This window comes from Bufo gargarizans, chromosome 4 (assembly GCF_014858855.1).
Source record: "Bufo gargarizans isolate SCDJY-AF-19 chromosome 4, ASM1485885v1, whole genome shotgun sequence".
Taxonomy (NCBI): Eukaryota; Metazoa; Chordata; class Amphibia; order Anura; family Bufonidae; genus Bufo; species Bufo gargarizans.
Genome location: NC_058083.1, coordinates 394015827 through 394033272, shown reverse-complemented (window position 1 = coordinate 394033272; position 17446 = coordinate 394015827). Strand labels below are relative to the sequence as shown.

General features: G+C 42.3%; 1 protein-coding gene across 4 annotated transcripts in view; it reads right to left on the bottom strand.

Moving 5' to 3' along the window:
* Nucleotides 1–17446, bottom strand: part of RASGRP3 (RAS guanyl releasing protein 3) — a 159576-nt gene that overhangs the window by 61018 nt on the left and 81112 nt on the right. For 3 of the 4 annotated variants that reach the window (XM_044291472.1, XM_044291470.1, XM_044291471.1), the window contains exon 2: nt 799–941. The exons of the other annotated variant lie outside the window; for it this stretch is intronic. In XM_044291472.1, coding sequence (XP_044147407.1) covers nt 799–868 — 70 coding nt within the window. In that variant the 5' untranslated portion in view covers nt 869–941. The remainder of the gene's footprint in view (nt 1–798; nt 942–17446) is intronic. 4 annotated transcript variants of the gene reach the window in all.

Here is a 17446-nt window from a genome sequence, read left to right as displayed (position 1 = left end):
TCTGTTTAGCGTTAGGAAGATGAGCAGGGCTGCAGTGATTAGCACTGACAATAAGTGTAATATGTTCCTGTATACTTAGTGTCAGTGCTGATCACTGCAGTCCGGTTCACAAGAAAGCATAAGGAAGATAGAAATGTGCAGAGCTATCCGCAATCAGGTGGGGACAGGTCAGAAATGTGGTCGGGCAGATAGAGAAGCAGAGGCTGGGGTAGGGAAATAAGAGGCAGGCTGAGAAGCCTGATACTTTATGTGAGATATGGCCATTTTCAGCGTAAAGTAGGTGCCAATGATGGGCTCTCTTTAGCAACACTGAGTTAGAGTGTTGCTAAAGAGACACTTTTCATTCAATTTTATTATAAAACAATACACACATTTCCTAATAAAATATATTACGATTGTGCTTAAAATCACTGTCCATACACAATATTACAAATAAATAAAATGCCCCCTGAGAATCCCTCTGATCATGAGAACAGGGGTCCAAAGTCGCTATGTGAATTGAGCGGAAGGTCAAGCATGGACACTGCCACTCCACTTTTGGGACTGCCAGAGACACCTTAGAACTGTACTGTGTGCATGTTTGATCACCATTCCATTCAAATGGGGAGACACCAGAGTATCATTCTATTGATTTTTGTGGGTTCCATTGGTCGAATCCACAGCGATATAACCATTATCCCCTATCCAGGGTATAGGGAATAACTTGTTCTAACTAGAATACCACTTTAAACATTTCATTAACATCATATTGTTTGCTTGTTATCAGAATGACTGTAGATAGAATGGCATCACACATACCAAACATCTCCATGCAAGCGTACAGAAGTTCATCCAGTGAAGCTGCCTTTCGAAACGTACTGGATCCCATTGTTTGCTCATCAATGATTCATACTTCTCTAGAATACCATATTTCACATGAACTTCTCCTTAATGTAAAAGTCCTACAAAATCATGACAACAGATATTTTGAATGAATGCAAAAAAAAAAAAATGACAAGTAATTTTAAAACTTTAGATACTTACGTTAATACTAAATTACTTAAGCAATTTAGAAACTCTAAATAACAGATATTTGTCCCTGAGGATTTTTAAATGTGGCATTAAAATATTTCTACAACCATGTTATAGACCACTGTTGGGTTTGATTACAACAATAACACATACAGTGAGGAACAGAAGTATTTGAACACCCTGCGATTTAAGTTTTCCCATTTAGAAATCATGGAGGGGTCTGAAATTCATGTTGTAAGTGCATTCCCACTCTGAGAAACAGAATTTAAAAAGAATTCAGGAAATCACATTGTATGATTTTTTAAAGAATTTATTTGTCTTGCACTGCTAAACATAAGTATTTGAACACCTGAGAAACAGCAAGAATTCTGGCTCTCAAAGACCTGTTATTGTGCCTTTAAAAAGTCCACCTCTACTTCACTTAATAATCTAACTTAGTAGCACCTGTCTGAGCTCTTTAAAGACACCTGTCCACCCCACAGTCAGTCAGATGTGAACTACTACCATGGGCAAGATCAAAGAACTGTCAAAAGACATCAGAGACAAAATTGTGGACCTCCACGAGGCTGGAAAGGGCTACGGGGAAATTGCCAAGCAGCTTGGAGCAATTGTTAGAAAATGGAAGAGGCTAAAGACAACTGTCAGTCTCCATCGGACTGAGGATTCATGCAAGATCTCACCTCATGGGGTATCACTGATGATAAGAAAGGTGAGGAATCAGCCCAGAACTACAAGGGAGGAGCTGGTCAATGACATGAAGAGAGCTGGGACCACAGTTTCAAAGGTTACTGTCGATAGAACACCACGCCATCATGGTTTCAAATCATGCATTGCACGGAAGGTTCCCCTTCTCAAGTCATCACATGTCCAGGTCTGTCTGAAGTTTGCCAATGACCGTCTGGATGATCCAGAGGAGGCATGGGAGAAAGTGTTTGAAGGGAAAAAAAGGATGAGTTGCATCCCAAGAACACCATCCCTACTGTGAAACATGGGGCATGGGGTTAGTAACATTATGCTTTGGGGGTGATTTTCTGCCAAGGGGACAGGACAACTGCACTGTACAAAGGAGAGGATGAATGTGGCGGTTTATTGTGAGATTTTGAGCAACAATGTCCTTCCCTCAGTCAGAGCATTGAAGATGGGTCGTGGCTGAGTCTTCCAACATGACAACGACCCAAAGCACACGGCCGGGATAACAAAGGAGTGGCTCCGTAAGAAGCATATCAAGGTTCTGGAATGGCCTAGCCAGTTTCCAGACCTACTGTAAATCCAATAGAACATCTTTGGAGGGAGCTGAAACTCCATGTTGCTCAGCGACAGCCCCGAAACCTGACAGATCTAGAGGAGATGTGTGCGGAGGAGTGGGCCAAAATCCCTGTTGCAGTGTGTGCAAACCTGGTCAAGAACTACAGGAAACTTTTGACCTCTGTAATTGCAAACAAAGGCTTCTGTACTAAATATTAACACTGATTTTCTCAGATGTTCAAATGTGCAGCAGTGCAAGACAAATAAATTCTTTAAAAATCATACAATGTGATTTCCTGATTTATTTATTTTTTTAATTCTGTCTCTCAGAGTGGGAATGCACCTACAATGTGAATTTCAGACCCCTCTAAGTGGGAGAACTTGCAAAATCGCAGGGTGTTCAAATACTTCTGTTCCTCACTGTATATATAGTTTTCCTTGTGTTTTAATACTGAAAAAAAATAAAAACTTGTGAAAAAATTATTGGGGTCATTTATCAAACTGGTGTAAAGTAGAACTGGCTTAGTTACCCATAGTAACAAATCAGATTACACTTTTCATTTTCCAAAGATGCTGTCAAAAATGAAAGGTGGAACCTAATTGTTTGGTATTGGCAACTAAGCCAGCTCTACTTTACACCAGTTTGATAAATAACCCCATATGATTTTCTTTTCATAGCCATATTCTGACCTCCATAACTTTTATATAGTTATGTTTACGGAGCTGTATGAGGACTCATTTTTGCAGGACTATCTGTGGTTTATACCATTTTTGGGCGTGTATGACTTTTTGATCACTTTTTATTCAACATTTTTGGGGAGTTGTAGTGACAAAAAAAACTCACCATATGGGATAAATATTTTAAATTTTAATAGACTCGATGATGCCTATGATGTTTAATTTCTTTTATTGTTTGTGTATTGATTTTTTTTTATTCTAGGGAAAGAGGGGTTGGTATGAAATTTTATATATATTTTTTATATAAAGTTTTAACTTTTTTCAATTTTTTTAAGTCACCCTAAGTAGCTTCACCATGCAATCATTGGATTGCATCATGTATTCTGTATTGCAAATCTATGCAATACAAATACACTGTACTCAAGCTTTGTGGTGCAAATAACGTCAGAGCTATGATTTTGATTAATAAATCTACCTCAATGTCTCAAAGGTCATTCTTCTGTAACCTACTACTATCAGTTATAATGTTGGGAGACGTAGAGGGTTACTGGCTATTTAAATGTTGGGTTCAGAGGAGAAATGAGTTGTGATTTAGCAATGTGGTCTTAAAATACATAGCAGAGTATGCTACTTAGTAGAGTATGATATTTAGGAGAGTATGATACTTAGGGTACTTTTACACTTGCGGCAGAGGATTCCGGCAGGCAGTTCCGTCGCAATCCAGATGCAAACTGATGGCATTTGTCAGACGCATCCGGATGCGGATCCGTCTGACAAATGCATTGAAATACCAGATCCGTCTCTCTGGTGTCATCTGGAGAAGCCCATCCGGTATTAATTTTTTTTGCATTTTTAAAGGGCTGCGCATGCGCAGACCAGAAAACCGGTTCCGTTTTGCCGGAACACAATGCCAGATCTGGCACGAATTCACTTCAATGTAAATTAATGCCGTCTCCCGCATTACAGCAAGTGTTCATGATTTTTGGCCGGAGAGAAAACTGCAGCATGCTGTGGTATTTTCTCCATCCAAAAAACGTAAGAGGGACTGAACTGTTGCATCCTGAACGGAATGCTCTCCATTCAGAATGCATTAGGATAAAACTGATCAGTTCTTTTCCGGTATAGAGCCCCTAGGACTGAACTCAACACCAGAAAACAAAAACGCTAATGTGAAAGTATCCTTAGTGGAGTAACAGTGGGGGTGATTTCCCAGGCAAAATGAAAACTACAAGTACTGTACGGTGCAACTGTATTGCATATTGTATTGCAAATTGCACCATAAAATGGAGTCCATGATGGAATCCAAAGTTATGTTGTGCTTTTTTAAGTTCCTCAATGAGTCTTTGAAGTTTCAAGAGAAAGCTAATATAAAATGCTACAAATGTATTAGATATGTCCGATTGCTTGGTGCAAAATAAATACTGGTCTACCAAAAATCAGAACTCAAGTTCCCAATGCCCTTACATCCTCACCCTCCATCAAAGCATAAAGAAGAGATGTGTCCAGTGCCCAGTTGGATAAGTTATGATTGAAAGCAAGTTTCAATTAAAATATACCGCATGTACATCTGTGAAGGTTCTCATTTATCCAGGTCATGGTATATCTGTAAAGAATAAATCAAGGCAACTGGACGTACTGTAGATTTCTTGAAAACGTTTCACTCGTTCTTCCAACGAGCTTTCTCATTTCTGAGTGACTGTACAATAATTCTCTGGGAATAAATATGTAACTGAATCCACATCTGGTAATTATATCCAGCATTGGGTCAGAGGTCATTATACCCAGCTTGGGGTCAATTATCCTAATTGGAGTCAGTAGGTGATAATGACCTCCCAGAAAACGACACACCTCGTTTGTACCAATCGGCCTCCTTATCCAAAACACGTACTTGACTGTTTTCAAAGGTGTGACCTGTTTCTTTTAGATGTAAGTACACGACTGAATCTTGACCAGAGGTTTTGGCTCTTCTATGCTGAGCCATACGCTGATGTAGTTGTTGTTTTGTTTCGCCGATATACAATTCTGAACATTCCTCATTGCACTGGACTGCGTACACAATGTTGTCCATCTTGTGTCTTGACACCTTTTTCCGGGAGGTCATTATCACCTACTGACTCCAATTAGGATAATGGAATCAATACCTTTGACCCCATGCTGGGTATAATTACCAGATGTTAATTCAGTTACATATTTATTCCCAGAGAATTCTTGTACAGTCACTCAGAATTGAGAAAGCTCGTTGGAAGAATGAGTGAAATGTTTTCAAGAAATCTACAGTAAGTCCAGTTGCCTTGATTTATTCTTTACAGATATACCGCATGTACAGCACCTTAGGTACAGTAATCCAAAATCCAGCCTGTCCTCCCACATACAACATGTAAACTTACTGTAACATATCAAGATCACATTAGTCAGTAGACATTGGACATGCTCTATACTAATCAACACAGATGAGGATCATATGATATTACAGATATTTAGGAAGATGGTGGAGAACTCAAATGAAATTTAATTTGGATATATGTCAGGTAGCCAAGGAAGCAAATGTTCTGATTATGTATTAAACAGTAAAACACTTGGTAAAACTGCCAATGAAAAATACTTGAGGGTATCCATGGACAGTCTACTCAGCTTTAGCAACCAGTGCCAGGCAGCTGCTACCAAGACAAATAAAATCATGGGATCCGTTAAAAGAGGGAGAGATGCTTGTGATAGTTTTGCCTCTATACAAATCAATAGTTGAACCAGACATTGAATATTGTGTATAATTTCCGGGCACCTGTGGATAAGAAGGACCTGGCTGAACTAGAGTGGGATCAGAGTATCAAGGTAAGGCTACTTTCACACTTGCGCTTGATCGGATCCTTTCTGAACGGATCCGATCATATTAATGCAGACGGAGGCTCCGTTCAGTACGGATCCGTCTGCATTAATAACTTAGAAAATTTTCTAAGTGCGCAAGATGCCTGAGCGGATCCGTTCAGACTTTCAATGTAAAGTCAATGGGGGACGGATCCGCTTGAAGATTGAGCCATATGGTGACCTCTTCAAGCGGATCCGTTCCCATTGACTTACATTGTAAGTCTGAACGGATCCGCTCGCCTCCGCACGGCCAGGCGGACAGCTGAACGCTGCAAGCAGCGTTCAGCTGTCCGCCTGTCCGTGCGGAGGCGAGCGGAGCGGAGGCTGAACGCCGCCAGACTGATGCAGTCTGAGCGGATCCGCTCCATTCAGACTGCATCAGGGCTGGACGGAGGCGTTCGGGTCCGCTCGTGAGCTCCTTCAAACGGAGCTCACGAGCGGACCGACGAACGCTAGTGTGAAACTAGCCTTATGAAGGGAATGAATTATGGCACCAAGACAAGTTATCAGACTTGGGATTATCCAGGTAGGTGATCTAATCACAATATATCAATATATGAACAATACAGAGCTCTTTATAAGGATCTTTTAGGCCCCTTGCAGACAAGCAAGTATTTTGCGCGGGTTTCAATGGGTCTGTGCACATGAGCGTTGTTTTTCACGTATCACTTGTGCGTTGCGTGAAAATCTCAGCATGTTCTATATTCTGTGTTTTTCACGCAACACTGGCCCCATAGAAGTGAATGGGACTGCGTAAAAATCGCATCGCATCCGCACTTGCTTGCGTTTTTTCACGTATGGTTGCTAAGAGATGTTGTTTGTATACCTTCAGTTTTTTATCACGTTCGTGCAAAACGCATTAAATTGCATTGCACCTGCGTGATAAAAACTGAACAACTGAGCGGGATCTCATACAAAACTGAATGAACTTGCTTGCGAAATCGCGCATTTTTCACTGAACGCATCCGCAACGCATCCGGACCTAATCTGCTCACACTCATCTGCAAGAGGTCTTACACCTGAGCCTGTAACTAGTATTGAGCGATTCAAAGGTAAACAGATTAACTTTGATCTGAATTTCAGGAAAAATTTGATTCGCCACAAGGCCGAATTTCCCGACGCTTCGTTATAACAAATAAATTTTTCCTGAAATATTGGGGGGAAAAAACCTCGCCTCATCCATTTGCTCGCAGAGGTGCCATCGTGGCAACCTTTATTGAAAAAACTGCTCCAAATCTCGCATACGCTGACGTGTGACATGATCACATCATTACGCTGGCTGGGCGCAGTGAGGTCATCATGTCAGCGTGCACAAGATTTAGCGTGTTTACTTCAATCAAAATGGCCGTGACGGCCTCTCCGTGAGAAAATGGATGAGGTATGTATATTTTTAACCCCCAACTAAGCCCTGAAAGGCCTCAATGTGACTGTCAGATGCCGTAATCAATGTTAAACGAATCGACCCAGCAAACTTCATCGCTGTACAACGCGTTTGCCAATCAAAGAGGCGCAGATGCAGGCACGAGATTTCAGAGCCAGATGCAAATATCTCTACACTGCTTGGTGCTTTTACTCAGAGCAGGCAGCACAGAAAGCGGAGCTCGGGTGCAACAGCAATGCCATCATTGCACCAAGGAGTTCATTTACATAATATTAAATTGCTTATATCTGTAGATTGGTACCATCAATCAACATGGCACCAGTGGGATTGGATTCAGCTGCCAACCGCACATCTCTAGTGTCAGGCTACTTTCACACTGGCGTTTTGGCTTTCCGTTTGTGATATCCGTTCAGGGCTCTCACAATTGGTCCAAAAAGATCAGTTTTGCCCTAATGCATTCTGAATGGCTAAGGATCCGCTCAGAATGCATCAGTTTGCCTCCGTCCCGTCTCCATTCCGCTTTGGAGGCGGACACCAAAACGCTGCTTGCAGCGATTTGGTGTCCCTCTGACGATTCTAAGCCAAACGGATCCATCCTGACACACAGTGTAAGTCAATGGGGACGGATCCGTTTTCTCTGACACACTCTGGCACAATAGAAAACAGATCGGTCCTCCATTGACTTTCAATGGTGTTCAAGACGGATCCGCCTTGGCTATGTTAAAGACAATACAAACGGATCAGTTCTGAACGGACGCAGACGTTTGTATTATCATGACGGATCCGCACCAAATGCGAGTGTGAAAGTAGCCTCAGCTGGATTTATTTCAAAGTGTGCGGTGACAGATTTCTTTTTAAGAGGTTTTCATGGTAGCTATTGTTTTTTTATGGTAGTTATTCAGGAACAGCAATTTAATTGTCGACATTTTCCATAGCTATTAACAAAAAAAATTATTCTGAGTTTTTGTTTCTTTGTTTTTCTTCATTTTAAACTCTCCTCCATCATGAATATTGTATGTCACCCAAAGAGAAAGTGTTTTCAAGCTGCCATCACAATTATTAATTACAGTTTCTTAGTAAAATTGCACAGAAAGAAATGTTGCAGCATGTTATTACTCAGATGCCTGCTGAGAAGAAACATTTATTTACTTAGAATGGCGCGGTAATATAATTATGGCAGCTTATGCAATCATACCTTTGACTGGACATTATTTTTTTTTAAAAGGTTATAAAAATTTGTGTTTGTGTAGAAAAGGTGCTCCTTTTGAGATGCGAGATGCGATGTACAAAACAGAATGTTCCTCTTGTATTAGTTTTCCCAGAACCGAGGTTTATACTGTAAAGAGCTGAATACAAATTTATATATGAGAACAAAATGAACATATCGATGTCAAGAAGCAATGTGTTTTGAAAGGAAGTAGCTTTGTCCTGAATTCCTTGGACCACTGTCAGAGGGTGTGAGAGATGTGTATCTGGTGTGAACATTCTGTAGTACACATTTTTGTCCACAAGATGGCCGCAAGCCAGATGTTTGAGCCATGTGTGCATTCTTTTGTTTAAATTGAATAGGGGAGGGGGGAAATGGGGATAACATTACAGTTTTCAAATCTACCTATGAACTCAGAGTTGAAGTTGCTGAAACCACTCCTATCAGGTTAAGGAGCCAATAGTCTCTTCTTAAGGAACACCCCTTTTGTGATGTCATGTCTGCTATTTAAGTCAATGTAATGTGAATAAAGTGCGCCTCTTCTACCATGGCTCAGAGAAGAGAGAAGATGCTTTCATGAAACCACCTAGTGTGTCTGGTCTCATTATAAAGCAGTATGGTATACACATACTTATACTTATAATTGATTTGGCACCACACAAAGAAGAAGGAGAAGCGCATGAATTGTGCTGACAAAATGGCGTCCCATCGGTGGTCAGACAGCTTGCGTAACTTCCGATTCAAACGCCACGAGAGCGACTTAAACTGAACCATCAGACGAGATCTTATGCCAGCAAGTTGTTAGACAGCTGAGTTGCTTATCCTGTGACGTAGAATTGGATCCCAGCCAGAATCTGACGAGTTTTTGGAAAAAGGAAAGGATTCTATTCCTAGATCGGAAGGATCTAGATTATATATATAGTATTGAGTTTCCCCTATTCGGAAGAATCTATATTATATAGGTTTGAGTTCCCCTAATTCGATGACTTTTAGTTAGAATTCTTCTTTTTTTTTTTTTTTTGAGAATTCCCAATTAGGAAGAATCTAGGTTGAGAATTTTGTGATTTCCTTTTAAGGAAGAATCTAGGTTAAAAATTCTGTGATTTCCCGTTTAGGAAGAATCTAGGTTAACAATATTTGTGGTTTCTCTGACTAGGAAGAATCTAGAAGTTAACATATAAAATGTGTAACTCTAATGTTACAGGATATAGTGAAGAGATGTTAACAGCAGCTCAGTTGATGCAAGAAAGAAAGGAAAAGTTTCAGTCAGGAATAAAAATTGAAAGCATTTTGTCATACTAAGTAGCAGCAATTTCCGGTATTATCCGGAAATACGTAGTATTGTGTAAGGGTTCCCCCTAGAGGGTGCATATCGAAACTAGAGATTGTTATGAAGTTAAAATCGTTCATGTGTGCAATTGATATTGTACGTGGTAAAGGTGTGGTTTATTATGCTTGTGTGTGCACTTCCCCTTTAAGTTGTAGCCTCCCTCTGTCTGGTGCTGTAAAGGTTTACTCCCTCACTGGGTGTGGTCACTTGGCTTATATCTTCTGTGGTTTCCTGGCTGGAGTCAGTTGTATTTCAGCTGTGGTTGGTGCTGGAGCTCTGCTCCAGTCCAAGGTGTTCCATCTGTCCATTGAGGGCCACCCTTGTGGTCATCAATTTCATCCCAGTGTCTCCTTCCCTTCCTGTCCCTATTTTTTTATGAAGTGGGTTATGTTCAGGGTGTTTGTATGTCTAGTTTGGTGTTACATGTCTGGTGGTGTTTGGTGTCATGTTTGCTAGATATTCCCCTGTCTCATGTTTATTGCAGCTATGGGTGTCCTGGGTTCCTGTGTGGTTTGTGGTTTGTGCTGTGTCCTTTAATGTTGGTGTGGACAGCACAGCACACTTGTGCACGGGTTCCAGTCAGTGTGTCTGTGGCAGGTAAGTGTGTTATTGGTTTTGCTTATCTGCCATCTCCTTATGCTGCATGTGTACCCCTCTCCTTGCAGCCTGGCCTCAGATAGAGACTCCTGTTCCTCCATTACTGGGATGAACAGGTCGTCTTTTCCCTGCCCCTTGGTCAGGGATTACTAGGGCGACTTATGGTCTCTAGGTATCCTGAGTATGAGTTGTCCTACCATCGGGGTCCGCTCATACGGTGAGGAGTCAGGGAGAGGATTAGGGACGCTGTAGGAGGTGACTTGCTCCCTTATTACTCCTTTTTGGCCAGGCTGATTCCCTTTTTACCCTTTGACACCGCACGGTGGAGGGTTTCCCCCACTCCCCACAGTGACAGTTATATTATCAAGATGAGTCAGAAACAAATAAGTTGACTTTTGCAGTATAGTGGAATGTAAGACAGATGACAGATAGGACACTTGGTTTTGGTCTGATAAGTACATCTGTGTGACTGGAACTGACCCAGTCTATGGTAATTGTGTTTAGATATGACCATACCAACTGTGGATATTGGAGATTAACAGAATGGAACACTAGTCTGAAGTGTTGGGAATATAAACCAGTGGAAACTACCTCTAGAGTCAGTAAAGCTGAAGGTTTGTCACAAAGGATGACTATCCTTTTTTTTATATTTAAATATTTTATTAATTATAATACAAAAAATACAGGTCAATACAACATTTATAATACTATAAAGTCCACAAGTCCGTCGATTCCAACCCTGAGCATACTCGGCAATAATTACATAGACACAAGTACCCATAACAATATGAGTACTGAAAGTCGAGTGGAGATCCCGCCCTCTGGGGGAAAAGGCCGGAATCCCCCAGCATCCGTTATTTAATGCCTGAGGGACCTGCCTTCCCCCAGCATCTCTGCAGATGCTACAATACTCCAGAACAACTGCACATTCTTTGCCGATACAGACATGTAGAAAAGACCGGACTAATGAGATCTTCCCCAACCCACCCCCCCCGAACCCCCCACCCTGCAGGAAAAAAGAAAAAAAAAAGAAAAAAAAGGAAAAAAATCCTAATTAATTATCCGTGTCCCAATCTTCCCACAGCTGACTTTGCGCAGGATCCTCTTTGTTTGTACAGAATCCTCTCATAGTTTCTCACTTTCTCAACCAAACCCAACCAATTACTGCAGTCTGGAGTAGAAGAGCAAAACCATGATCTAGAAATGAGAAGCCTAGCCAAAAACATCACCTTGATCAACAAACGGCGTTTGATAGGCTGGTAATCAACCTCCGATAGGTCTCCCAGGACCCATATCCTGGGAGACAAGGGAACCACAATACCGAGTTTACGAGCCAGGTTGGATTGGACCAGTCTCCAATAGCTGCTCACCATTGGGCAGTCCCAAAACAGATGTAAGTGATCTGCCTCGGAGTAACCACAGCGTGGGCAGTCAGAGGAGGCTGTAAGTCCCCTCCTATATAACCATACAGGTGTCACATAAATTTTGTGCATAATATTAAATTGTACAACCGTGTGATTAAAATTATGTGAAACCAACTTTAAACTTTCCCCTATATTCTCCCAATTTGGAGGGCCCACCTCTGAAAGTAAAGAAGACCAGGATTTCTGTCCTGGAGAGAGAACATCTAAAAAAAATTTCTTCATTAAGTGACTATAACAATGTGATATTTTAATTCTCGTGACAGTTTTCTTGCAAATTAAATCGTGTAAAAATTCAGGAGTATCTATAATAAAAACGTGGCTGTTCGTAGTGCTAGAAAGTGCTAACCTCAATTGAAAGTATGCATACCAAGCCACCTCACCTAAATTTGCCCTTTGCTTTAGTTCCTTAAGGGGCAGGATTTGTCCACCACTAACCACTTGATGTAAATACTGGACATTTTTGGTCCTCCAGTACTGGCTACAGCTCAAATCACTCAGGTTCATAAGCTTTGAATTATGCCATAATGGGGTGCAAACGAGTGATGCCTTGACTCCGCACCAACTCCTTATGGCCGCCCAAGTCTTTATAGCCATTCTGCAGAAAAGTGTGTAACCACCCAGTGTATTTAATAAGTAGTCAGATTCCAATACGGTAAAAAAATCCGAAAAACCTGAATCCTTCACCACTCTGCTGCAGAAATGGCTATTTTCCCAATCATTAAAAAGGCAGAGTTGGGAGGCCACAAAGTAGCCCTTAAAATAGGGGAGGTTAAGACCTCCCCGATTATAGGGCATAGAAAAATAAAGTGCCTTCAGTCTCACGCGCTTCCTCCCCCATAATAAGTCGTTAAGCATCCGCTCTATCAATCTAAAGTATTTATCTGCGATCCAAACAGGCGAGTTACGCAAGACGCAAAGAACCTGGGGAAGCACTACCATTTTTATTAAGGAAATTCTGTCCGCTCTTGCAAGCAGAATTTTTTGCCATATCTTAATTTTAGCCCTCAGTTTTATCAGCAAGGGGATCAGATTGAGTTGTAAATATTCCTGTGGTTTAGCAGAAACTGTTATCCCCAGGTACTTTATTGAGTCCGAGATCGTTAACTGGTTATCCCATTCGCCCCGCAACTCGTCTATAGGGAGGAGAACGGTCTTCTCCCAGTTGATCTCCAGACCAGATGGATCAGAAAAGAGACCAACCAGGTCCATTATACGAGGGAGAGTGGTATCTGTTTGATGAATAAAGACCAGGATATCGTCTGCATAAAGGGATACACGATCGTGCTTCCCCATTATACCAAAACCGACCACCTTCGGATCCTGCCTTATACTAGCCGCTAAGGGTTCAATGTAAATGTTAAATAAAAGGGGGGAGAGGGGACAGCCTTGACGGGTACCTCTTTCTAGAGCGAAGCTCTCTGTCGTCATATCATTGATCCTAATCCTAGCCACTGGAGAGTTATGTAATAGCTGAACCATCGCCATAAATCTTGGGCCAAAGCCCATTTTTTTCATCACCTCCCAGAGAAAAGTCCACTCCACCCTGTCGAAGGCTTTAGTAGCGTCCAGCGACAGGATGGAGCGGGTACCACACTCCGGGGACTGAATATTCATAAATAGCCTATGGAGATTATGCTGGGTGCCTCTTTTTGGCATGAAGCCATTTTGATCTGGGTGAATAATAGTAGATATTACCCGCGAAAGCCTCCTTGCCAAAACTTTTGATAGTAACTTAACATCAGTATTTAATAAGGAGATTGGCCTGTAGGAGCTCAATTCTGCCGGGTCTTTATCCTTTTTTGGAATTACAACAATGAGAGCCTCCATCATAGAGCATGGTAGTCCCCCTCCCTTTAATGCTTGAGTAAAAACCTCTAGCATCTGAGGGAGAATCACTTCACTGTACTTACGATAAACCTCATATGGAAGGCCATCCAATCCTGGCGATGAGTTCCCCGAGATAGACCCCAGGGCCTCCTGCAGCTCCGAGAGAGACAGCTCCTCTTCCAGACATTCTATTTGAGCTTCATTTAAAGTAGAGAGAGGAATTTTCTCCAAGAACCGCATCGCCAGTTCGGATGACAAACCAGGAGAGGATCTATATATCTGAGTAAAGTATTGTAAAAAAGTATCTCTGACTCCTTCTAAATCTGTTATAATTACCCCCTCTGTGTTACGAATCAAAGTAATGGATTGTTTTTTCTTATCTTGTTGTGTAATAATTCTGGCTAAAAGCTTACCAGGGCGTCCAGACTCTGAAAAATATTTAATCCCCTTAAAAAATACTCTATGGTTTGCTTTATCAGTTACATATTTCTCCAGAGAACAGCTGGCCTTCTGAAACTCTTCCCTGTTATACTCAGTGGGTTGGCTGATAAATCGCTCAGTTGTAAGTGCGACAGTCTTGACCAGTTCCTCCTCTTTTTTCCTAAATGTTCTCTTTACTGCCGCAATCTCACTTATAAAAACCCCCCTCAAGTATGCTTTCAAGGAGTCCCACACTATATTAATGTTAGCAGAGGGTAGATTCACCTCCAAAAAGGAGGATATCAGTATCCTGATAGACTGTGGATTGTCCAGAATAGTGAGCCAGTATGGATTCAACTTGAATCCTAACCCCCCACCATCCTTATTCTCCCCAGTGCGAACCTCAATTAGTACGGGTGAATGGTCCGAGACTGTTCTTACTCCATATCTTATCTTCCGGATGTTGCTCAGATTGCTCTCATTAGTGAATGCTAGATCAATCCTGGACATTGCTCTGCCACTCCTACTAACACAGGAGTATACTCTCTTTCCTCCGCCCAGATGTTCCCATATATCCACCACTCCTACCTCCAAGCAGAACTGGGGCAACGGCGAAGTACAAAAGTTCCTTCCCCGTGCTACATCTGATCTAAATCTGTCTTTTTTGGGGTCCATAACCGCATTAAAATCCCCCATCAGGATTAGCCGACATTCTGGTCTCTGTTCAAAAAAAAGCGTTAACTGGATCAGTGGGTACATTGAAAATGGCGGGGGTATATAAAAAAAAGCGAGAATATAACTGTAACCATACAGCTTACCATGCAAAAAAATAAATCTGCCCTGATCATCTATATGGGATTTTATGAGGATGAAATCTACAGAGTTATGAATCAGAACTGAGACACCCCTAGAAGAGCCGCTAAAGGTGGAATGATAGGATTGAGCGTTCCATCCCGTTGTCAGGCGGGACAAGGTTTCCTTAGTAAGGTGAGTTTCTACTATACAGATAATTGCTGGGAGATATCTTTTTAATGCATCCATGATAGCTTGCCTTTTTACCCTTTCCCCGAGCCCTCTGACATTCCAGGATACAATTCTAGTGGACATCAATCATAAGAGAAAGAAAAAAAAAAAAAAAAAACCCCGTTCCTGCAAGGTGGGTTCCCTCCCGCCCCTATCCTCCCACCCCCCCTCTCTATTGGTCCGCCCGATCTCGTCGGCGAACCTCTAACTTCTAACTTCCGGCCGTTCTCCCTATCCTAGCCCCGCCTCCCATCCATCCCTTCGATTATAGTAGTACACAGATTTAAATATCCCTTTGCTCCATCCAGTCTAAAGCTTGTTGTGGTGTCTCAAAAAAAAAAGAAGTCCCATTATGGATCACTCTTAGTTTCGCTGGATACTGTAAAGAATATTTAATCTCCTTAGCCGCCAAGCGTTTCTTTATCTCTATAAAGTTTCTTCTTTTTTCCTGAGTCTGCCGCGCAAAATCAGGAAAGAAGAGCAGTTTAGTACCCTGATATTCAATGGGTGTACATTCTCTTGCTCTTCTCAGTATCATATCTCTGTCTGCGGACAGTAATAGCTTCATTAAAATTGCACGCGGCGGCCGCCCTGGGGTGGGTTTCCCTCCTGGGATTCGATGGGCTCTTTCTATTTGAAACATGGAGGAAAAGTTATCGCTGCCAAGGTTGTGCATGACCACCTCTTTGAGTTGTGCCTCTAAGAGTCGGCCTTCAACTCCTTCTGGGAAACCAATTATGCGTACATTGTTTCGCCTAGACCTATTTTCCAGGTCCTCTAACTTATTTTGTAGGGCTTGGTTTTCTGTAGTGAGAAGGAGAAATTTAGATTTTATCATGTCCATGTCGGTTTGCAGAAGGTCGACTGTTTTTTCCACATTGAGGACTCGGTCACGGATCTTTAACAAATCTTCTCTTATTAGAGAAATATCACTCTGTACCGACCCCAATTGAGTGGACATCCCTTGCACTAGAATGCCGTTATTTTCCACAGCGCCAAGGATTCTATCCAAAACAGATGGATCGCATTCAGTTTGCATTTGTGCAGAGAGACCTTCCTCTCCTGCCTCCGGATCCACCACCCCTGATCCATCCTCAGAGGGGTCAGCAATTTGGGGGGTTTTAGCAAATTTCCTCAAATTAACAGAGGGTTTAATTTTAGCTGGATTCTTTTCGTTTAGGAAAGGTGATTTGAAAAACTTATCGATTTTGTTCTCTGGAGTCTTAACCCCCAATTTAGTTACAGTGGAGTCAACAGACCGTCGCTTAGGGGCCATTCTTTTCCCTTCTTCCTATTCCTCTATTTTGCCCTTTATGTCACCGTTTGCTTTATATCACTGTTTTTTTTTTTTTTCCTTTCTGTTCTTCCTCCTTTTAGCCCCTCCCTCTCTTCTTTTCTTCTCCCTTTTTTTCTCTCCTTTCCTTCCCCTTTTCCTTTCCTTTTCCCCCTCTCTTTCCTCTCTCTTTCTCTCTTTCTTTCCCCCTTCTTCCCTTCCTTCTTCCTCTTTCCCCTTCGCCAGACGCCACAGAAAAAAAAATTACATAAAAAACAGAAGTGTATCTCCTCAGTGAGCAGTGCAGCAGTGCAAAGCAGCAGGGAAGCCGGCAGTCCCGCACAAAAAAAAAAAAAAAAAAAAAAAAAAAAGAGAACAAAACATATGGAGAAAAAAAAAGGCAGTCAATAAACTAATCTCACGTGTCCAGAAGAAAATCAGTCCTGGTGCGCACTACAGCCGTGTCAGAGAATTAAAGTTGTGCAAAGAAGACAACGTCCTCCCTAATCCCCAGGGCAGCAAGCAGTCCAAACGTCAGCCCGTCGCACACCGATGAAGGGAGGGCTGCAGGCAGATCCACGCGGCGACCGAGTCCAGGGCAGGGAAGGAGAGCAAAGCAGGCAGTGGAGAGAGAAGTTAGGAGGACCCCCAAACAATCCAGGATCAGAGGCAGAAACGCGGCACCCAACAACCGCAGCAGCAAGAACAGCCGAAAGCCGTCCAGCATCCAGCAGCGTGGGACAAAGCAGGAGACCCAGCAGGCAGGCCAGCGCAGCGCCGCGGCTCAAAGCATCAGCTGTTCGGCGTCAGCGCAGCGCAGCTGTTCGGATGGAGCCGGGAGCTCGGACGGAGGAGGCCAGCGAGAGGGGAGAACGAGACGTGTTCACGTCATCACGCCGACAAGGATGACTATCCTGAAGGGAACACCACCAAACGGTTGTAAACATGATGAGTGTAATCCTCTGTTCCTGTCCATTAGAAATCCTATCCAACAGGATTCGGGGATATATGTGCTAGGAGCATGTGTAAGTGACAAAGATCCCCTAGGTGAATCTAGAATGTTGGTAATGAAAAACCTCAAAGTTCAGTTGCATCTGTGGCTCCTACATCCTTACCTATAATTGACATATTTGGCCAATTTAAAAATAATATGACTAACTGGATTATA